The sequence below is a fragment of the Anolis sagrei genome, chromosome 11 (genome assembly GCF_037176765.1).
Source record: "Anolis sagrei isolate rAnoSag1 chromosome 11, rAnoSag1.mat, whole genome shotgun sequence".
NCBI lineage: Eukaryota > Metazoa > Chordata > Lepidosauria > Squamata > Dactyloidae > Anolis > Anolis sagrei.
In genome coordinates this window covers 18222501-18246131 of record NC_090031.1, presented here as the reverse complement: position 1 = coordinate 18246131, position 23631 = coordinate 18222501, and the positions used below count along the sequence as shown (strand labels likewise).

The window sequence follows — 23631 nt, the reverse complement described above, 5'->3', positions numbered from 1 at the left end:
ATCACTGGGTTGTTATAGGTTTTTTCGGGCTATGTGGCCATGTTCTAGAGGCATTAATAATAATAATAATAATAATAATAATAATAATTGTTAACAACAGTGAGCTTGCCTTGAGACAAACATAGAGGTCGCTTATAAGTGAACTGTTATTGATGCTGATGATAATAGTAATAATAATACAACCATGTGCCCACCTTGAACCAAAAGAAGATGTGGCTAATAAAGAAAATATTATTATTATTATTATTATCATCATCATCATCATATTTTCTTTATTATGCCTTGAAAAAAACGTAGAGGTGGCTAATAAATCAACTGTTGTTGATTATTATGATTATGATGATAATAATAATAATAATAAACAGCCATTTGCTCACCTCGAGCCAAAAGAAGATGTGGCTAGTAAAGAAATTATTATGATTATTATTATTGATTAGTTTGCCTTGAAACAAACGTAGAGGTGGCTAATAAATAAACTGTTGTTGTTGTTGTTGATGATGGTGATGATGATGATGAAGATGATGATGATGGTGGTGGTGATGATGATGATGGTGATGATGATAAAAATAAACAATGTGTCCACCTTGAGCCACAAGAAGATGTGGCTAATAAAGAAATTATTATTATTGATGAGTTTGCCTTGAAACAAACGTAGAGGTGGCTAATAAATAAACTGTTGTTGTTGATGATGATTATGATGATGATAATAATAATAATTATTATTATTATTATTATTATTATTATAATTATAATAAACAATGTGTCGACCTTGAGCCAAAAGAAGACGTGTCTGGTAAAGAAATTATGATGATGATGATGATGATTATTATTATTATTATTATTGATGAGTTTGCCTTGAGACAAACGTAGAGGTGGCTAATAAATAAACTGTTGTTGTTGTTGATAATCATAATCATCATCAACCATGTGCCCACCTTGAGCCACAAGAAGACGTAGCTAATAAAGATATTATTATTATTATTATTATTATTATTATTATTATTATTACTACTACTATTATTGATGAGTTTGCCTTGAGACAAATGTAAAGGTAGCTAATAAATGAACTGTTTGTTGTTATTGATTCTTGTTCTCCTCCTTCCAGGAGAGGACGTCGGTCTTCCAGGACTTCCTGAGTTTGGAGAGTGGTGTTCTGCTCTGCACCGTAAGTCCCCGAACGTCCTGCTTGCGACCAAATGCAAACGGTCCCAAAACCCACCCACCCTTTGAGGGTCCTGAGTTCAGGGCCGGGCACTTCAGTGACTGAGGCCTTTTTGCTGGTGCGCAAGGAAGGCTTTGGTCGTTCTCTCCCTCTGAGGCCTGGCCTCTCCTCTCTCTCCGGCTCCTTCCTGCCTGGCTGCACAATTTGCTCGCTCTTCTTCGCAGCAGAAGCAACAGCAGCTGTCGTCCGGTTGCAGGCGGTGTAAATTACAGCCATCAGGAGGCATTAGAGCTGAGAAGCGCTGGATGACCGCCCTCCCCTCTCCACGCAAAAGGCCGTCCAGGCTGACAATCCAATCCCTCCCAACAGAGGGGCACCCAACCTCTCCATCATTATCATCATCATCATCATAGAATCATACAATTGGAAGGGTTCCCCAAAGTCTATCTAGTCCAACACCCCTTCTGCTGTAATGGAAAAGCACAATCCGATCCCTCCCGACAGAGGAACATCCAGCCTCTCAATAATAGTAATAATAATAATAATAATAATAATAATAATAATAATAGAATCCTACAGTTGGAAGGATTCTCCGAAAGGCTGTCTAGTCCAACCCCCCTTCTGCTGTAGAGGAAAAGCACAATCCGATCCCTCCCGACAGAGATGCATCCAGCCTCTCAGTAATAGTAATAATAATAATAATAGAATCCTAGAGTTGGAAGGGTTCCCCAATGGCTATCTAGTTCAACACTCCTCTTCTGCTGTAAAGGGAAAGCACAATCCGATCCCTCCCAACAGAGAGGCATCCAGGTTCTCAGTAATAGTAATAATAATAATAATAATAATAATAGTAATAATAACAATAGAATCCTAGAGTTGGAAGGGTTACCCAATGGCTATATAGTATAACAACGCCCTTCTACTGTAAAGGGAAAGCACAATCCGATCTCTCCTGACAGAGGGGCATCCAGCCTCTCAGTAATAGTAATAATAATAATAATAATAATAATAATAATAATAATAGAATCCTAGAGTTGGAAGGCTTCCCCAATGGTTATCTAGTCCAGCCTAGTCTGGGCATCCAGCCTCTTAATAATAATAATAATAATAATAATAGAATCCTAGAGTTGGAAGGGTTCCCCAATGGCTATCTAGTCCAACACCCCTCTTCTGCTGTAAAGGGAAAGCACAATCCGATCCCTCCCAACAGAGAGGCATCCAGCCTCTCAGTAATTATAATAATAATAATAATAATAATAATAATAATAATAATAGCATCCTAGAGTTGGAAGGGTTCCCCAATGGCTATCTAGTCCAACACCCCTTCTGCTGTAATGAAAAAGCACAATCCGATCACTCCCGACAGAGAGGCATCCAGGTTCTCAGTAATAGTAATAGTAATAGTAATAATAATAATAATAATAATAGAATCCTAGAGTTGGAAGGCTTCCCCAATGGCTATCTAGTCCAGCCTAGTCTGGGCATCCAGCCTCTTAATACTAATAATAATAATAATAATAGAATCCTAGAGTTGGAAGGCTTCCCCAATGGCTATCTAGTCCAGCCTAGTCTGGGCATCCAGCCTCTTAATACTAATAATAATAATAATACTAATAATAATAATAATAATAATAATAGAATCCTAGAGTTGGAAGGCTTCCCCAATGGCTATCTAGTCCAGCCTAGTCTGGGCATCCAGCCTCTTAATACTAATAATAATAATAATACTAATAATAATAATAATAATAGAATCCTAGAGTTGGAAGGCTTCCCCAATGGCTATCTAGTCCAGCCTAGTCTGGGCATCCAGCCTCTTAATACTAATAATAATAATAATAATAATAATAATAATAATAATAGAATCCTAGAATTGGAAGGCTTCCCCAATGGCTATCTAGTCCAACACCCCCCTTCTGCTGTAAAGGGAAAGCACAATCTGATCTCTCATGACAGAGAGGCATCCAGCCTCTCAGTAATACTACTACTACTAATAATAATAATAATAATAGAATCCTAGAGTTGGAAGGCTTCCCCAATGGTTATCTAGTCCTTCAGCTGTAAAGGAAAAGCACAATCCCATCCCGACAGAGAGGCATCCAGCTTCTCAGTAATAGTAATAGTAATAATAATAATAATAATAATAATAGAATCCTAAAGGTGGAAGGGTTCCCTAAAGGCTATCTAGTCCAACACCCCTCCTGCTGCAAAGGAAAAGCACAATCCGATCCCTCCCGACAGAGGGGCATCCAGCCTCTCCATAATAATAATAATAATAATAATAATAATAATAATAATAATATAATCCTAGAGTTGGAAGGGTTCTCCAAACGCTATCCAGCCCAATCCCTTTCTGCCATAAAGGGAGGCACCATTCGATCCCTCCCGACAGATGGCCACCTAGTCTCTGCAATCATAATAATACAACCATAGAATCCTACTGTTGGAAGGTTATTAATATCTGATCCCTCCTGACAGATGGCCATCATCATCATATACAAACCTAGAGTTAGGAGAGACCGTAAGGGCTATCGAAGTCTGCTGTCAAGGGAGGCGCCATAAATTCCCTCCCAACAGAGGACCATCCAGCCTCTGCTTAATAATAATAATAATAATAATAATAATAATATTGCAACTATAGTATCCTAGAGTTGGAAGGGATCCCAAGGGTCATCCAGCCCCTTCCGCAATAAGGGAAGACACCATCTGACCCCTCCTAATAGATGGCTATCCAGCCTCTGCTTAAAAATAATGATTATCTAGAAGGAGGAGGGAAGAAAGAAAGAAAAGAAGGTCAGGAGGAGGGAGCAAGGTTGTTTTCGGCTGCCCTGGAGACTAGGACGCAATGGAGCAATGGCTTCAAATTACAGGAAAGGAGATTTCACCTGAACATTAGAAAGAAATTCCTGACTGTGAGAGCAGTTCAGCAGTGGAACTCTCTGCCCCGAAGTGTGGTGGAGGCTCCTTCTTTGGAGGCTTTGAAACAGAGGCTGAGTGGCCATCTGTTGGGGGTGCTTTGAATGCAATTTTCCTACTTCTTGGATGGTCCACAAGGTCTCTCCCAACTTTGGTTAGACCACACCTGGAATATTGTGTCCAATTCTGGGCACCACAATTCAAGAGAGATATTGACAAGCTGGAATGTCTCCAGAGGAGGGCGACTAAAATGATCAAGGGTCTGGAGAACAAGCCCTATGAGGAGCGGCTTAAGGAGCTGGGCATGTTTAGCCTGAAGAAGAGAAGGCTGAGAGGGGATATGATAGCCATGTATAAATATGTGAGAGGAAGCCACAGGGAGGAGGGAGCAAGCTTGTTTTCTGCTTCCTTGGAGACTAGGATGCGGAACTACAAGAGAGGAGATTCCATCTGAACATGAGGAAGAACTTCCTGACTGTGAAAGCCGTTCAGCAGTGGAGGAAGGCAAAGGCCAGTCCCTTGGGGTCCTCCTTCTCCCGCTCTTTCTCCTTGAGCAAAGTTTCTGTGTGCATCACCGTCCCCTACTCTCAAGGGGGGAGTTGGCACCGGCCGCTCCCTCCACCTTCTCCTTCCGCGTGTCCGGCTCGGTCGGGCTAATGCGCGCTGCCACTTTCCTGGCCCGGCGCTTGGCCCCGTCCCGCGGCCCAAGCTGTCCCTCTTTCCCGGTAATGACTCTTGGCAGGAGAGGAGGAGGAAGGTGCGAAGGAGGAGAGGATGCGGCGCCTGCTTTGCAAATAAATGAGTCGTTTTAATCCAACTGACAGCCTGGCACTCGCTGCGCCGCCTTCCATCTGCACCGAGCACAGCAAAGGCCGGCCAGGCTGCCAGTGCCTGCCAATTGCGGCTTGCTTTCGAAAGGCAGCTTCCCCTCGAATGTCAGGAAGCAAAGCCATAAGGTTTGCAAGGGACCCCCAAAGGCCATCCGGCCCAACCCCCGTCCAGGCCTTAGGCAGGACATAATAACATCAACAACAACAAGATCCTACGGTTGGAAGGGCCTCCCAAAGGCTATTTAGTCCAACCCCCTTCTTCCATAAAGGGCAGCACCATCCGATCCCTCCCAACAGAGGGGCACCCAACCTCTCCATCATCATCATCATCATCATCATCATCATAGAATCATACAATTGGAAGGGTTCCCCAAAGGCTTAGTCCAACCCCCTTCTTCCATAAAGGGCAGCACCATCCGATCCCTCCCAACAGATGGCCACCCATCCTCTGCTTTATCATTATCACTATTGTTATTATAGAATCGTAGGATCCTAGAGTTGGACGGGACCTCCAAACGCCATCTGACCCAAGCCCAGTCCTGTCCTTATGTGGGAAAGACCCCATCTGATCCCTCCCAACAGATGGCCACCCAGCCTCTGCTTTATCATTATCACTATTGTTATTATAGAATCCTAGGATCCTAGAGTTGGACGGGACCTCCAAACGCCATCTGACCCAAGCCCAGTCCTGTCCTTATGTGGGAAAGACCCCATCTGATCCCTCCCAACAGATGCCCACCCAGCCTCTGCTTTATCATTATCACTATTGTTATTATAGAATCCTAGGATCCTAGAGTTGGACGGGACCTCCAAACGCCATCTGACCCAAGCCCAGTCCTGCCCTTATGTGGGAAAGACCCTATCTGATCCCTCCCAACAGATGCTCACCCATCCTCTGCTTTATCATTATCACTATTGTTATTATAGAATCCTAGGATCCTAGAGTTGGACGGGGCCTCCAAATGCCATCTGACCCAAGCCCAGTCCTGTCCTTATGTGGGAAAGACCCCATCTGATCCCTCCCAACAGATGCCCACCCATCCTCTGCTTTATCATTATCACTATTGTTATTATAGAATCATAGGATCCTAGAGTTGGACGGGACCTCCAAATGCCATCTGACCCAAGCCCAGTCCTGCCCTTATGTGGGAAAGACCCCATCTGATCCCTCCCAACAGATGCCCACCCATCCTCTGCTTTATCATTATCACTATTGTTATTATAGAATCGTAGGATCCTAGAGTTGGACGGGACCTCCAAATGCCATCTGACCCAAGCCCAGTCCTGCCCTTATGTGGGAAAGACCCCATCTGATCCCTCCCAACAGATGGCCACCCATCCTCTGCTTTATCATTATCACTATTGTTATTATAGAATCATAGGATCCTAGAGTTGGACGGGACCTCCAAACGCCATCTGACCCAAGCCCAGTCCGGCCCTTATGTGGGAAAGACCCCATCTGATCCCTCCCAACAGATGCCCACCCATCCTCTGCTTTATCATTATCACTATTGTTATTATAGAATCATAGGATCCTAGAGTTGGACGGGACCTCCAAAGGCCATCTGACCCAAGCCCAGTCCGGCCCTTATGTGGGAAAGACCCCATCTGATCCCTCCCAACAGATGCCCACCCATCCTCTGCTTTATCATTATCACTATTGTTATTATAGAATCATAGGATCCTAGAGTTGGACAGGACCTCCAAAGGCCATCTGACCCACGCCCAGTCCTGACATGTGGGAAAAACCCCATCTGATCCCTCCCAACAGATGCCCACCCAGCCTCTGCTTTATTATTTTTACTATTGCTATTATAGAATTATATTTATCATTTATTTGTATTTATTTACAACATTTTACCCCGTCCTTCTCAACCCCCGAGGGGGGATTCAAAGCAGCGAACACAACACGGCAACAATTTGATGCCACAATATCACAATATAACAACAATATAAAACCATAAATACGCAATAGATTAAAACAATAGCATTAATTATACAGTCTTTTTAAATTATTTTTATTGTGATTTTTCAATTAATAGTGGATTACAAGACAAGGAAGAAAAAAGGTGCTCACACTTAAATTGATTTAAAAAAATAACCACAAAAAGAAAAATAATAATAATTATATAGTCTTATAGCCGTTTCCATCATTATAACAATCATATGGTCCAGTTCAATTTCCAAAGTGCCGTTATGCCTGCTAGCCAAAAGCCTGGTTCCAAAACCATGATTTCAGTTTTTTCCTAAAGGAAAGGAGGGAGGACGGCGATCTAATCTTGCTGGGGAGCGAATTCCACAAGGGGGGGTCACCACCAAGAAGGCCCTGTCCCTCACCCCACGAGATGCACTTGCAAGGCTGGTGGGACCGAGAGCAGGGCCTCCCATTGGATCGTAAACTATGAGGCGGAATGTAGTTATAGGATCCTAGAGTTGGACAGGACCTCCAAAGCTCATCTGGTCCAACCCCAGTCCTGCCCTTATATGGGAAAGGCACATTCCAATCCCTCCCAACAGATGGCCACCCAACCATATATAGATGGGTTGTTGTAGGTTTTTTCGGGCTGTATGGCCATGGTCTAGCGGCATTCTCTCCAGACGTTTCGCCTGCACTTTGGCAAGCATCCTCAGAGGTAGTGTGGATGTCCTCACATATATAGATGTCCATAGATATGATTATGAGATATCCAACCCCTTTCTGCCATGAAGGAAAAACACAATCCAGTCCCTCCCAACAGATGGATATAGATATGATTATGAGATATATATGTGTGTGTGTGTGTGTGTGTATACATACACATATACATACATATATGATTTCCCTCCATCTAGACTCCTATTGATGCATCCTGGAATCACATTGGCCTTTTTGGCTGCAGCATCACACTCTTGACTCATGTTCACACACAAACGCACATATACATACATTTTATTTATTTATGCATTTATTTATTTATTTATTTATGACCTTTCTATGCCACCCTTCTCACCCTTCTCACCCCAAAGGTGACTCAGAGAGGCTTACAAGATAGATAGATAGATAGATAGATAGATAGATAGATAGATGGATGGATGGATGGATGGATAGAGATATGTATATATACATACACACACATATATATACATACACGTACATACATACATACAATATATATTATTATCATAGTACAATATCAGTATTAATTATTACTATATTGTACTATTAAAGCATTATATTGTAATGTTATTAGTAATGTCATATATAACCTATATGCCTTACCTCCATCTAGATTCCTATTGATGCAGCCTGGAATCGCAATGGCCTTTTCTGCTGCAGCATCACACTCTTGACTCATGTTCAGCTTATGGCTTACTAAACACAAAGGATAAGCAAATGAAATTAAAAAGAGCAAGAGAAAACAAGGAAGTCTTAATCCAGACACAAATCAAAGTCTCTTACAAAGTCCCAAAAGAAACTCGAGTCTTTCATCAGACAGCGAGCAATGAACCAAGTCCTTGCAGATACAAAGCAGATTCCATTGAAGTGTAAACATCAGTATCAGGATCGTTGTTACCAGAGAAAGCTAACTGCTCCTGCCTCTAATTTATAGCCCTGAATTCCCCACACAGGAGGTGCTAGGGTGTCTCCCAATTAGCTTAGCATTTTTAGCAGCTATCCTAGCTGAATGCCCTAACACAGGAGGTGCTAGGGCGTCTCCCAATTAGCTCAGCATTTTTAGCAGCTATCCTAGCTGAACGCCTTGACACGGGAGGTGCTAGGGCGTCTCTCAATTAGCTCAGCATTTTTAGCAGCTATCCTAGCTGAACGCTCTAACACAGGAGGTGCTAGGGCGTCTCCCAATTAGCTCAGCATTTTTAGCAGCTATCCTAGCTGAACGCTCCAACACTGGAGGTGCTAGGGCGTCTCCCAATTAGCTCAGCATTTTTAGCAGCTATCCTAGCTGAGCGCCCTGACACAGGAGATGCTAGGGCGTCTCCAAATTAGCTCAGCGTTTTTAGCAGCTATCCTAGCTGAGCGCTCTGACACAGGAGGTGCTAGGGCGTCTCCCAATTAGCTCAGCGTTTTTAGCAGCTATTCTAGCTGAACGCCCTAACACGGGAGGTGCTAGGGCGTCTCCCAATTAGCTCAGCATTTTTAGCAGCTATCCTAGCTGAACGCCCTAACACAGGAGGTGCTAGGGCATCTCCCAATTAGCTCAGTGTTTTTAGCAGCTATCTTAGCTGAACGCCCTGACACAGGAGGTGCTAGGGCATCTCCCAATTAGCTCAGCGTTTTTAGCAGCTATCCTAGCTGAGCGCCGTCTGTGCTCTGTCTCTTTTTGTCTCTCTAGAAATTTGGGCACTTTCAAACCCTCCTCGTCTGATTCTTTTTCTCCCTCCAATTCCTGAGCACTTCCCTGTTCCCCTTCTGAAGATGAGGAATCCCTAACATTTTCTTCCTCCAACAGACAAGAGTTCTTTCTCACACCCTGGACAAACCATAACTACTGTAAACCGCTTTGAGTCGCCCAAGTGCTGAGAAAAGTGGTATATAAAAAATATAGTAAATAAACACCCCTAGAGCTCGTTCTCATTTATACACATATATATACATCCGTACGTACATTACTTTCCTCCATCTAGGCCCCTTTTGATGCAGCCTGGAATCGCATTGGCCTTTTCTGCTGCAGCATCACACCATTTAGTAGGCGTATGGTGTACTAAAGACTTCTAGATCCCTTTCATAATCATATATATATGTATGTGTTTGTGTGTGTGTATATACAGTTTTCCCTTTCTACTTCGCAGTTCACTTTATGTGGACTCGCTGTTTCGCGGATTTTCAAAAAAAATGAATTTTAAATATTTACATTACAACAGTCCTCAGAAAGGGAGGCTCCTCGTGCCCTGTCACTTCTTTTTGCTCATTTGTATAAATAATATAGAAATATTACATAAATATAAATGTATATAAATATTACAATTAATGTAATATTTACCGTATTAAAATTACAGTTAATATAGCGTCCCTACTTTGCGAATTTTCACTTATCGTGGGTGGTCCTGGAACGTAATCTCTGCGATAAGTGAGGGAACAATGTGTGTGTGTGTGTGTGTGTGTGTGTATGAATGACTGAATATATAGATATAAATAGATATATATAGATATATATATATAGATACATGCACACATACATAAATATCTTTCCTAGGTGACTTCCCTGGGCAGCTTGATGCCCTTCCCATTTTGTTTGTCAAGCTCTCATCTATAATAGATAGATAAATAGATCGGTTTGTGTGGTTGCATCCAAGCCTTCTGTTGCTTCTTGGCCCGGATCGGCCGTCATTGCGAGAGGGAGGCATCTGGTCCTAATTGCGCCGGTGATGATGGTGGTGGTGGTAGTGGTGATGATGATGATGGCAGGGGCTTGGAAGACGGCCCTGATTGGCCTTGGCCGGTTCCCCTTTTGGCAGCATTGAAGCCAATGGACCGCCATCCGCCCCCCTCCAAGGCCGGGGCTTAATGGCCTCTAATGAGCGCAAGCCGATCCGGATTAAGGCCCCGGTTTTGGCAGCAAACGGGTCCAGATTGATGAGTTTTGCATCGTATCCACAGTCCCGGAAGGAGCTGTGTACAGACTGCAAAGACCCCCCCCCCCCAATATTTGGAGTTATATGATATTAGGGAAAAGGGGAAGAGTGGTTTCAATGCAACGCAGCCTTCTCCAAACATGGCTTGCCATTGGCTAACAGCATTATTATTATTATTATTATTATTATTATTATTATTGCAAATATTTATATTTATTATTTATATTATTCTATTATTTTGTATTATTATATTGCAGTTGGAACAACTTTGCCTCAATACAATGCAGCTGTCAAGGCCTCCCCCAAACATGGCTTGCCTTTGGTCAACAGCATTATTATTACTAATAATATTTATTTTATTAATCGTATTATTATTATTATTATTATTATTATTATTATTATTATTATTAAACACAACAAGATGAGTCCACAGCAGACACTCTGCTGGCTGTTGAATTGGATCACACGTCGGGCACTTCCCAAGTGTCTAGGACTGTGTGATGTATCAGCGAATAAGATGTGCAGGTCCCAGTAAGGTGGCCTTCTGTAGCTGGCAGATGGTAATCTTGTCAACGCCGATTGTGTTTAAGTGCAGGCCAAGGTCTTTAGGCACTGCACCCAGTGTGCTGATCACCACCTTTAATGGTTTGAGCCAGTCTTTGGTTTGTGCCAGTCTTTGCAGTTTGATTTTTAAATCCTCATATTGTGTCAGCTTTTCCAGTTGTTTCATTATTATTATTATTATTAGTAGTAGTAGTAGTAGTATTGGTATTTATATTATTATTCTATTGATATTTATATTATTCCTAGCTGTACCTGCCATACGTTGCTGTGGCCAATCTTCCCTCCTGCTTTCTCTCCTTCCTTCCTTCCTTCCTTCCCTCCCTCCCTCCCTCCCTCCCTCCTTCTTTCTCTCCACTTTCTTTCTCTCCTTCCTGCCTTCCCTCCCTCTTTCTCTCCTTTCTTTCTCTCCTTCTTTCCTTCCCTCCCTCTTTCTCTCCTCCTTTCTTTCTCTCCTTCTTTCCTTCCCTCCCTCTTTCTCTCCTTTCTTTCTCTCCTTCTTTCCTTCCCCCCCTCTTTCTCTCCTCCTTTCTTTCTCTCCTTCTTTCCTTTCCTCCCTCTTTCTCTCCTCCTTTCTTTCTCTCCTTCCTGCCTTCCCTCCCTCTTTCTCTCCTTTCTTTCTCTCCTTCTTTCCTTCCCTCCTTCTTTCTCTCCTTTCTTTCTCTCCTTCTTTCCTTCCCTCCCTCTTTCTCTCCTCCTTTCTTTCTCTCCTTCTTTCCTTTCCTCCCTCTTTCTCTCCTTTCTTTCTCTCCTTCCTACCTTCCCTCCCTCTTTCTCTCCTTCTTTCTTTCTCTACTTACTTCCTTCCCTCCCTCTTTTCTTGTTCCTTCCTTTTTTTTCTTTCCTTCTCTCCTTCCTTCCTTCTCTTCCTCTTCCCTTCCTTCCCCCCCCCCCCCCCCGCCTTTTCTTTCCCATTTGCTTTCTCTCCTTTCTTCCTTCTCTACTTATTCTTGGACTGCACCTCCCAGCAGTCCTCCTGATTGATCTGTCTACCGACTTTCCATTATTCATATTATTATTATGAATCCCGGTGCAGGTGAACTACAACTCCCAAACTTTGGTTCAATTCCATCATTGATGGAGTCCAGAATGCTCTTTGATTGTGGGTGAACTATAAATCCCAGCAACTACAACTCCCAAATGACAAAATCATAATTTTTTGAGTGATGGTCACTCCTTGTGTAGTGAGATGTTTTGTTGCCAAATTTGGTGTGATTTCGTTCATTGGTTCTTTTGTTTTTAAGGTACTCATTATGCACAGAGAATTTATATATATATAGATGATGTTATATTATTATTATTATTATTGTTATTATTATTATCTCTCATTCTTCTTCCCTTTTCCCCTCAAAGGATGTTGCGGCCCGAGGGCTGGACTTGCCTCAGGTCACCTGGATCGTACAGGTAAGGCTTTCACCTGTTCCGATATTGTTATTGTTGTTGTTTATTAATGCCTTCCTTTATCTATCTGTCTGTCTGTCTGTCTGTCTGTCTGTCTGTCTGTCTCCTTCTCTGGAGGCCTTTTAGCAGAGGCTGGGTGGCCATCTGTCGGGAGGTATAGGATGCTGTCTTCCTGTGTAGTGGTTGGAGTAGGTGGCCTTTGGGGGCCCCTTCCAACTAGGGTTTGATGAGTATTGGGAAGGTTTGATCCAATCCGTAATTCTTCTTCCTTCCCTCCCTCTTCTTTCCATCTTTTCTTTTCCTCTTTCCCTCATCTCTCCCTCCTTCCTTCCTTCCTTCCTTCCTTCCTTCCTTTTCTTTCCATCTTTTCCTCCTTCCCTCCTTCCTTCCTTCCTTTTCCTTCCTTCCTTCCTTCCTTCCTTCCTTCCTTCCTTCCTTCTCTTTCTATCTTTCCCTCCCTCCTTTCCCATCTTCCTTCCTTTCCTCCCTCCCTCCTTCTCTTTCCATCTTTTTTCCTCTTTACCTCATCCCTCCCTTCCTTCTTTCCCTTCCCATTTTCCCTCCCTCCTTCCTTCCTCCTTCCTTCCCTTTCCTATTTTTCTTCCCTCCCTCCTTCTCTTTGCATATTTTCTTTTTCTCTTTCCCTCTTGCCTCCTTCCCTTCCTTCCTTCCTTCCTTCCTTCCTTCCTTCCTTCTCTTCCCTTCCCCCTCCATCCTTTTCCTTACCACCTCCCTCCCTCCCTCCAGTCTTCCTTCTTTCCTTCCTTTCCTTCCTTTCCATCCTCGTTTTTCTTCCTTCCTTTTCCCTCCATATTTCTCTCCTTCCTTCATTCCTTCCTTCCTTCTCTTTCCTTTCCTCCCTCCCTCCAGCCTTCCCCCTTTTCTTCCTCTTCATTCTCTTTTCTTCTTCTCTTTCCTTTTCTCTTTCCCTCCCTTTCTTTCTTTCTTTCTTTCTTTCTTTCCTTCTTTCTTTCTGGATCCCACTTTGGAGGGGGAGCAACATGTTGCTTTCCCTTGTATCGATCCTTTTCTTCCTCCTCCTTCTTCCTGGAAATACAACACCACTCCTTCCTTCCTTCCTTCCTTCCTTCCTTTCTTCCTTCCTTCCTTCATTCTCTTTCCCCCCATTTCTTTCTTTCTGAGAGGATCCGACCGGTGGGGGGGCGGGGGGGGGGGATATGCAGTGTGTTGGTTTCCCTTGCATTGACCCTCTTCTTCTTCCTTTCCTCCTTCCCTCTTCTTCTTCATGGATGTACTGCTTCTTTCCTTCCCCCTTTTTTCTGATCCCACTCTGAGGGAGAGGGGTGAAGTGTATTAGTTTCCCTTGCATTGACCCTCTCCTTCCTTCCTTAATTCCTTCCTCCTTTTTCCTGGAAGTACAGCCCCCCTTCTTCCTTCTTTCCTTCTTTCCTTCCTTCCTTTCTGATGCCACTCTGGGAGGACATGACACAGCCAGTGAGCTTCCCTTGCATTGACCCCCTTCTTCCTTCCTCCTTCTTCCTCCTTGCTTCCTCCTTCCTGGAAGTACAGCCCCCTTCTTTCTTTCCTTCTTTCCTTTCTTTCTGATCCCACTCTGGGAGGACATGACACAGCCAGTGAGCTTCCCTTGCATTGACCCCCTTCTTCCTTCCTCCTTCTTCCTCCTTGCTTCCTCCTTCCTGGAAGTACAGACCCCTTCCTTCCTTCCTTTCTTTCTGATGCCACTCTGGGAGGACATGACACAGCCAGTGAGCTTCCCTTGCATTGACCCCCTTCTTCCTTCCTCCTTCTTCCTCCTTGCTTCCTTCTTCCTGGAAGTACTGCCCCCTTCCTTCCTTCCTTCCTTTCTGATCCCACTCTGGGGGGATAGGACACAGCCAGTGAGCTTCCTTTGCATTGACCCCCTTCTTCCTTCTTCCTCCTTGCTTCCTGCTTCCTGGAAGTACTGCCCCCTTCCTTCCTTCCTTCCTTCCTTCCTTTCTGATCCCACTCTGGGAGGACATGACACAGCCAGTGAGCTTCCCTTGCATTAACCCCCTTCTTCCTTCCTTCCTTCCTTCTTCCTCCTTGCTTCCTCCTTCCTGGAAGTACAGACCCCTTCCTTCCTTCCTTTCTTTCTGATGCCACTCTGGGAGGACATGACACAGCCAGTGAGCTTCCCTTGCATTGACCCCCTTCTTCCTTCCTCCTTCTTCCTCCTTGCTTCCTTCTTCCTGGAAGTACTGCCCCCTTCCTTCCTTCCTTCCTTCCTTCCTTCCTTTCTGATCCCACTCTGGGGGGATAGGACACAGCCAGTGAGCTTCCTTTGCATTGACCCCCTTCTTCCTTCTTCCTCCTTGCTTCCTGCTTCCTGGAAGTACTGCCTCCTTCCTTCCTTCCTTCCTTCCTTCCTTTCTGATCCCACTCTGGGAGGACATGACACAGCCAGTGAGCTTCCCTTGCATTAACCCCCTTCTTCTTCCTTCCTTCCTTCCTTCTTCCTCCTTGCTTCCTCCTTCCTGGAAATACAGCCCCCTTCTTTCCTTCCTTCCTTCCTTCCTTCCCTCCTTCCTTTCTGATCCCACTCTGGGAGGACATGACACAGCCAGTGAGCTTTCCTTGCATTAACCTCCTTCTTCCTTCCTCTTTGCTTCCTCCTTCCTGGAAGTACAGCCCCCTTCCTTCCTTCCTTTCTGACTCCACTCTGGGAGGACATGACACAGCCAGTGAGTTTCCCTTGTATTGACCCCCTTCTTCCTTCCTCCTTCTTCCTCCTTGCTTGCTCCTTCCTGGAAGTACAACCCCCTTCTTTCCTTCTTTTTTTCCTTCCTTCCTTCCTTCCTTCCTTTCTTTCTGATCCCACTCTGGGAGGACATGACACAGCTTCCCTTGCATCAACCCCCTTCTTCCTTCCTCCTTCTTCCTCTTTGCTTCCTTCTTCCTGGAAGTACAGCCCCCTTCCTTCCTTCCTTCCTTCCTTTCTTTCAGATTGCACTCTGGGGTTGGGACATGCGAGGCAGTGTGTGTATTTTGTATTGACCCCCTTCTTCTTCCCCCTTGCTTCCTCCCGGAAGTACAGCCCCCCCTCCTCGCTGGAGGGCTACATCCACCGCGTGGGGCGCACGGCGCGCATGGGCGGCCGGGGGAGCAGCCTGCTCTTCCTCTCTCCTTCCGAGACACCCTTCCTCCACTTCCTGGCTTCCCATCACATCCCGTGAGTTTCCAATCCAGAGCGCCTGCTCTTCTATGAACACACAGAGAGAGAGAGAGAGAGAGAGCGCTTGCGATCATAAAGGCAGCACAGTAATTAATCTCCCTTTTTGTCCTTAAGGGTCGAACATCCCTCGTAATTGCGAGGGAGGGATGTTCAGCCCGACCGGCAACGCGGGAAGGTGTCGCCTTGTCAAACCCATTTGCAAATGGCAAAGATTACAAGCCTCTCCTTCACGGGGTTTGAGCCCACTTTAATTGCCGTGGCAACAGCTTCGCGGAGTTGCGGCTTCTTCGCGAAGGGCTCGGCGCCATTAGTTTGATCCTGAGACATCGTAATATAGTTTCAAACACAAAGCAAGAGAGAATGTAATAATAAGTCGGCTGTTAAGCTCCAATAGGAAGTCCCTATTACCTACCCGTGAATAGTAGGAAGACATCGTGATAGATCTATTAAGTGCACATCATGCATTTATTATTATTATTATTATTATTATTATTAGATTCACATAATACATTTATTATTATTATTATTAGATTCACATAATACATTTATTTTTATTATTATTAGATGCACATAATAAATAATTTTTTTAGATGCACATATTATATTTATTATTATTATTAATATTATTATTAGATGCACATAATAAATATTTTTATTAGATGCACATGCTATATTTATTATTAGTAGTAGTAATATTATTATTATTAGATGCACATAATATATTTATTGTTATTATTAGATGCAGGTTATGCATTTATTAGTATTATTATTACTATTAGATGCAGGTAATACATTTATTATTATTATTAGATGCAGGTAATACATTTATTATGATTGTTAGCATTATTATTAAATGCAGGTAATACAGTAATACATTTATTTTTATTATTATTAGATGCACATAATAAATAATTTTATCAGATGCACATGCTATATTTATTATTATTAGTAGTAGTAATATTATTATTATTAGATGCACATAATACATTTATTGTTATTATTGGATGCAGGTTATGCATTTATTAGTATTATTATTACTATTAGATGCAGGTAATACATTTATTATTATTATTATTATTAGATGCAGGTTATGCATTTATTATTATTATTATTATTATTATTATTATTATTAGATGCAGGTAATATTATTATGATTGTTAGCATTATTATTATTAGATGCAGGTAATACATTTATTATTATCATCATCATTATTATTAGATGCAAGTAATACATTTATTATTATTAGATGCAGGTTATACATTTATTAATATTATTATTATTAGATGCAAGTAATACATTTATTACTATTAAAGAAGGTTATGCATTTATTATTATTAGGTGCACATAATACATTCATTATTATTTTTATTAGATGTATATAATGCATTTATTATTATTATTAGATGCAGGTTATTCATTTATTAGTATTATTATTACTATTAGATGCAGGTAATACATTTATTATTATTATTAGATGCAGGTAATACTATTATTATAATTGTTAGCATCATCATTATTATTAGATGCAGGTTATACATTTATTAATATTATTATTATTATTAGATGCAAGTAATACATTTATTACTATTAGATGCAGGTTATGCATTTATTATTATTAGGTGCACATAATACATTCATTATTATTATTATTAGATGCACATAATACATTTATTATTATTAGATGCAGGTTATACAGTTATTATTATTATTATTATTAGATGCAGGTTATACATTTATATTATGGGAGGTGGGTAATATGCAAACATTAAAACAGAATTAAACACAAACAGCACTAAAAAATTCACAGTTATAATAATGAAATAAATAGTAATAATAATAATGATGATGATTATACTAATAATACACATATGTGTGTATATACACACACACATATATTCTATTTTTCTTCCAGGGTCTCAGAGGTGAAGATGGAAAGCATCTTGTCCTTCCTGATGAAAGATGACCGCTTCAAGGGCAGCCAGTGGGGAAACAAGGTCAGTCCCTTTGCATCTACATGGTAGAGTTAGCACAGTTTGGCACCACTTTGAACTGCCAGGGGATCCTGGAAACTGTATTGGGAGAAATAACAGCTCTCTTGGACAGCAAAACTTTAGATATATATACATACATCCTGTTTAATTGTGCAGTCCTGGCTTTGAAAGTAGTTGTTCTGCTCCAGAAACTTTGTTTTTCATAGCTGAATGGGTTGAGAATACATAGTCATTGAAAAACTATCGAAAAATCCACTATTTATTTATTTATTTATTTATTTATTTATTTATTTATTTGGTGCATTTGTTAGCCGCCGCTCTCAGCCCTAGGGCGACTCGTGGCGGTGTACAACATATAAAAAACATATTTTACAATAAACTACAATGACAAAGACAACATATCACTAATACACTATCATCTAATTACACTAAAATAATCCGCTTCGTCTTATCATAGAATCATAACCAATCTCATAGTCTATATTCCGTTCCAGTTGTCATTTCCAGTCACTGTGGCATTTAGTTAAATGCCTTCTCGAATAGCCATGTCTTCAGGCTCTTCCGGAAGGACATAAGGGAGGGCGCCTGTCTGATGTCAACAGGGAGGGTGTTCCACAGCCGGGGGGCCACCACTGAGAAGGCCCTATCCCTCGTCCCCGCCAGGCGTGCCTGTGAGGCAGGCGGGATCGAGAGAAGGGCCTCCCCAGACGATCTCAAGGTCCTCGTGGGCTCATAGGCCGAGATGCGGTCCGAAAGGTATTTTGGGCCGGAACCGTTTAGGGCTTTGTAGGATAGCACCAGCACCTTAAATTGGGCCCGGTAGCAGATCGGCAGCCAGTGGAGCTGGAACAACAAGGGCATTGTATGCTCCCTGCGTCCTGCTCCTGTTAGTAACATGGCTGCCGCGCGCTGGACTAGCTGAAGCTTCCGGGCCGTCTTCAAGGGCAGCCCCATGTAGAGAGCGTTGCAGTAGTCAAGGCGGGATGTGACCAGAGCGTGTACCACCGTGGACAAGTCAGACTTCCCGAGATACGGGCGCAGCTGGCACACGAGCCTAAGCTGTGCAAATGCTCCCCTGGTCACCGCTGAAACCTGGGGATCCAGGCTCAACGATGAATCCAGGATCACACCCACTATTCCACAAAGACAAAGTTTCGGCAGTTTAGTAAAAATTTCCCCCATGTTTTTATGACAGAACCAATTAGGGGATGACATTGAAAACCCAGGGACAAAAATAATTCTGTGCTCAGGATGATGTCCCTCTTGCAATGACAAAGTTTTGGCAGTTTCATAAACTTTGCCCATGTTTTGATTATAGAACCAATTAGGAAATGAGATTAATAAACAGGAACAAAATAATGGTGTTAACATGGTGCAATCGATTTTATTATTATTGTAATAATAATAATAATGCTTCCTGGTCTCAGTTGGAGCCTGTTTTCCATCCTTTGCTGCATGAAATATGAATCCACCTGAGTTCTTTCCTGCAGAGGAAGTACAAAGGGAATGCATTTGGTGTAGCGCAGGCCTTTTTCTTCCTTTTGGGGAGGGGGCTTCTCCCAAGAGACCCCCGCTTTCGAAGGATGGAAAAGAGACGGAAGGAAGGAAGTCGCTGCGAATGAAGCAAATGCCTGCGTTTTGTATCTTGGAAGAAGGAAGGAGGGCCCCAGTCCGGACGCTCTTTGGAAACATTGAGGGTATTATTGTTAGTAAATTCCCTCAAATGCAACTTGTATCACAAGCACAGAGCTTGGAAGAAATTATTATTATTATTGTTATTTCCCCCAAATGCAAGATGTATTACAATCACAGAGCTTGTAAGAAATTATTATTATTATTATTAAAATTCCCCCAAATGCAAGTTGTATTACAAACACAGAGCTCACAAGAAATTATTATTATTAAAATTCCCCCAAATGCAAGTTGCAAGTTGGAGGAAATAATAATAATAATAATAATAATAATTCCCCCAAATGCAAGTTGTATTACAAGCACAGAGCTTGGAGGAAATAATAATAATAATAATAATAATAATAATAATTCCCCCAAATGCAAGTTGTATTACAAGCACAGAGCTTGCAAGAAATAATAATAATAATAATAATAATAATAATAATAATAATTCCTCCAAATGCAAGTTGTATTACAGCACAGAGCCTGCAAGAAATTATTATTATTATTACTATTATTATTATTATTATTATTATTATTATTGAAATTCCCCCAAATGCAAGTTGTATTAAAAGCGCAGAGCTTGGAGGAAATAATAATAACAATTATTATTATTATTATTATTATTATTATTATTAAAATTACCACAAATGCAAGTTGTATTACAAGCACAGAGCTTGCAAGTAAATTATTATTATTATTACTATTATTATTGAAATTACCCCAAATGCAAGTAGTATAACAAGCACAGAGCTTAGCAGAAATTATTATTATTATTATTATTATTATTATTATTTATTATACTGACACAAAAGCACAGTATGTCACAGCAAACGAGATCTATATGCTGGATTTTGTATCAAAAAGTTGAACACTTCCCAAGTGTCTAGGACTGTGTGATGTATTTTCGAATGATGCACGCAGATCCAAGTAAGGTGGCCTTTTGCAGTTGACAGATCGTGAATATTATTATTATTTATTTTACTGACACAAAAACACAGTATGTCACAGCAAACGAGATATGTATGCTGGATTTTGTATCATAAAACCACAAGTTGAACACTTATTATTATTATTATTATTATTATTATTATTAAAATTCCCCCAAATGCAAGTTGTATTACAAGCACAGGGCTTGCAAGAAATTATTATTGTCATTATTATTATTATTATCATCATCATCACCATCATCATCATTATCATTATTATCCTATCATGACTAGCTGTCTATCTAGTCTACCTATCTTATTATTTATCTATCTTTTACTTATCTTCTCGATCTATCTAATTTATCTATAGCTTATGTATCTATCCATCTTATTGATTGATCTATGTATATCTTATCGATTGATCTATGTATATTGTCTAAGTTACCTATCAGTCTTTGTCTATATATCTTATCTTATCTCTATCTTATCTATCCATTTTATTGATCTAATTTATCTATATCTATCTCTTATTTATCTATCTGTCTATCTAATTTATCTACCTTATTCATCTGTCTTGTCTATTATGTATCTGTTAGACTAGACCCTGCTTTCCTGCAGCCTGTCAACATACCGTTCCAAAACTTCCATAACGCCATAACTTCAAAACGCCAAAATGCCAAACTTCTTCCCAGAGACCAGATTTCTGTTTTCCATACAGCAGAACCTGACTCCCTGCACAAAACCTAAGACTCCAAAAGTGCACTTCTTCCTCTTCCCTTGAGAAAGAAGCCCCAAAGTGACCAGGTTGCTCCCTTGCAGATCTGCCACTCTCCAAATATACCATCTCTCTCCTTTCCATGACCGGTGAACCAGACTCCTCAGGTCTGCCACACTTTGAGCATTATTAGACTGAGTCTTTTATAGGAATACTAGCTGTCCCCTGCCACTCATTGCTGTGGCCCAGTCTGGTGATCTGGAAAATAAAGTAATGAGAAAGTGTTGGTTTCTAATATATGTAATTCCTTTCTGCTTGTGAGTAAACAGTATTTCTAGTTGTTTCTTTGTCAGTGTTGATGTGGAGAGTGTCTGGTTTGTCTACTCTGGAATATGCAGCATATCATAGTCCTTCTTTAAGGGTCTCTTTCAAATCTATGATACTATATCTGTGTGTGAGAGAGAGAATCATATCTATCTCTCTATATCTATGGCTGGATGGCTCTTTGTCAGGAGGGCTCTGATTCCATTTTCTTGCCCTGGTGAAGAGAGTTGGAGTAAATGGCCTTAAGTATTTTCTGTTGGTCATGGGGGTGCTGTGTGGGAAGTTTGGCCCATTTCTGTTGTTTGTGGGTTTCAGAATGCTCTTTAATTGTAGTGAACTATAAATCCCAGTAACTACAAATCCCAAATGTCAAGGTCCATTTCCTCCAAACTCCATCTGTGTTCATATTTGGGCATATGGAATTTTTGTGTCAAGTTTGGTCCAGATCCATCATTGTTTGAGTGCACGGTGCTCTCTGGATGTAGGTGAACCACAACTCCCAAACTCGAGGTCAATGCCCACCAAACCCTTCCAGTGTGTTCTGTTGGTCATGGAAGTCCTGTATGCCATGTTTGGTTGAATTCCATCATTGGTGGAGTTCAAAATGTTCTTTCATTGTAGGTGAACTATAAATCCCAGCAACTACAACTCCCAAATGTCAAAGTCCATTTCCCTTAAACTCCATCTGAGTTCATATTTGGGCATATGGAATATTCGTGCCAAGTTTGGTCCAGATCCATCATTGTTTGAGTCCACAGTGCTCTCTGGATGTGGGTGAACTACAATTCCCAAACTCGAGGTCAATGTCCACCAAACCCTTCCAGTTTTTTCTGTTGATCATGGGAGCCCTGTGTGCCAAGTTTGGCCCAATTTCATTGGTGGAATTCAGAATGCTCTTTGATTGTAGGTGAACTATAAATCCCAGGAACGACAATCCCCAAATGACAAAATCAATTTTTTTGAGTGGCGGACATAAATTGGACTGTTAGGTGTCTTGTGTCCAAATTTGGTGTCAATTCCCCCAGTGGTTTTTGAGTTCTGATGGTAGCACGAACTAACATGACATTTTTATTTATATAGATTTATCTATCTACCTATCTTACTAGCTATCAAACTACCTGCCTACGTATTTATAATGTCTGTCTGTGTCTATATCTAATTATCTATCTATCTATCTATCTATCTATCTATCTTATTAGCTATCAAACTACCTGCCTACGTATTTATCATGTCTGTCTGTGTGTGTCTATATCTAATCATCTATCTATCTATCTATCTATCTATCTATCTATCTATCTTATTAGCTATCAAACTACCTACCTACGTATTTATCATGTCTGTCTGTGTGTGTCTATATCTAATCTATCTATCTATCTATCTATCTATCTATCTATCTATCTTATTAGCTATCAAACTACCTACCTACGTATTTATCATGTCTGTCTGTGTGTGTCTATATCTAATCTATCTATCTATCTATCTATCTATCTATCTTATTAGCTATCAAACTACCTACCTACGTATTTATCATGTCTGTCTGTGTGTGTCTATATCTAATCTATCTATCTATCTATCTATCTATCTATCTATCTTATTAGCTATCAAACTACCTACCTACGTATTTATCATGTCTGTCTGTGTGTGTCTATATCTAATCTATCTATCTATCTATCTATCTATCTATCTTATTAGCTATCAAACTACCTACCTACGTATTTATCATGTCTGTCTGTGTGTGTCTATATCTAATCTATCTATCTATCTATCTATCTATCTATCTTATTAGCTATCAAACTACCTACCTACGTATTTATCATGTCTGTCTGTGTGTGTCTATATCTAATCTATCTATCTATCTATCTATCTATCTTATTAGCTATCAAACTACCTACCTACGTATTTATCATGTCTGTCTGTGTGTGTCTATATCTAATCTATCTATCTATCTATCTATCTATCTATCTATCTTATTAGCTATCAAACTACCTACCTACGTATTTATCATGTCTGTCTGTGTGTGTCTATATCTAATCTATCTATCTATCTATCTATCTATCTATCTTATTAGCTATCAAACTACCTACCTACGTATTTATCATGTCTGTCTGTGTGTGTCTATATCTAATCTATCTATCTATCTATCTATCTATCTATCTTATTAGCTATCAAACTACCTACCTACGTATTTATCATGTCTGTCTGTGTGTGTCTATATCTAATCTATCTATCTATCTATCTATCTATCTATCTTATTAGCTATCAAACTACCTACCTACGTATTTATCATGTCTGTCTGTGTGTGTCTATATCTAATCTATCTATCTATCTATCTATCTATCTATCTTATTAGCTATCAAACTACCTACCTACGTATTTATCATGTCTGT

General features: G+C 41.0%; 1 protein-coding gene across 1 annotated transcript in view; it reads left to right on the top strand.

Annotated features, from left to right (window-relative positions):
* DDX31 (DEAD-box helicase 31) overlaps positions 1–23631 on the top strand; it is a 72274-nt gene that overhangs the window by 30610 nt on the left and 18033 nt on the right. The window contains exons 14-17 of the mRNA XM_067471981.1: positions 1106–1165; positions 12391–12441; positions 15471–15610; positions 17527–17608. Of these exons, the coding sequence (XP_067328082.1) occupies positions 1106–1165; positions 12391–12441; positions 15471–15610; positions 17527–17608 (333 nt within the window). The remainder of the gene's footprint in view (positions 1–1105; positions 1166–12390; positions 12442–15470; positions 15611–17526; positions 17609–23631) is intronic.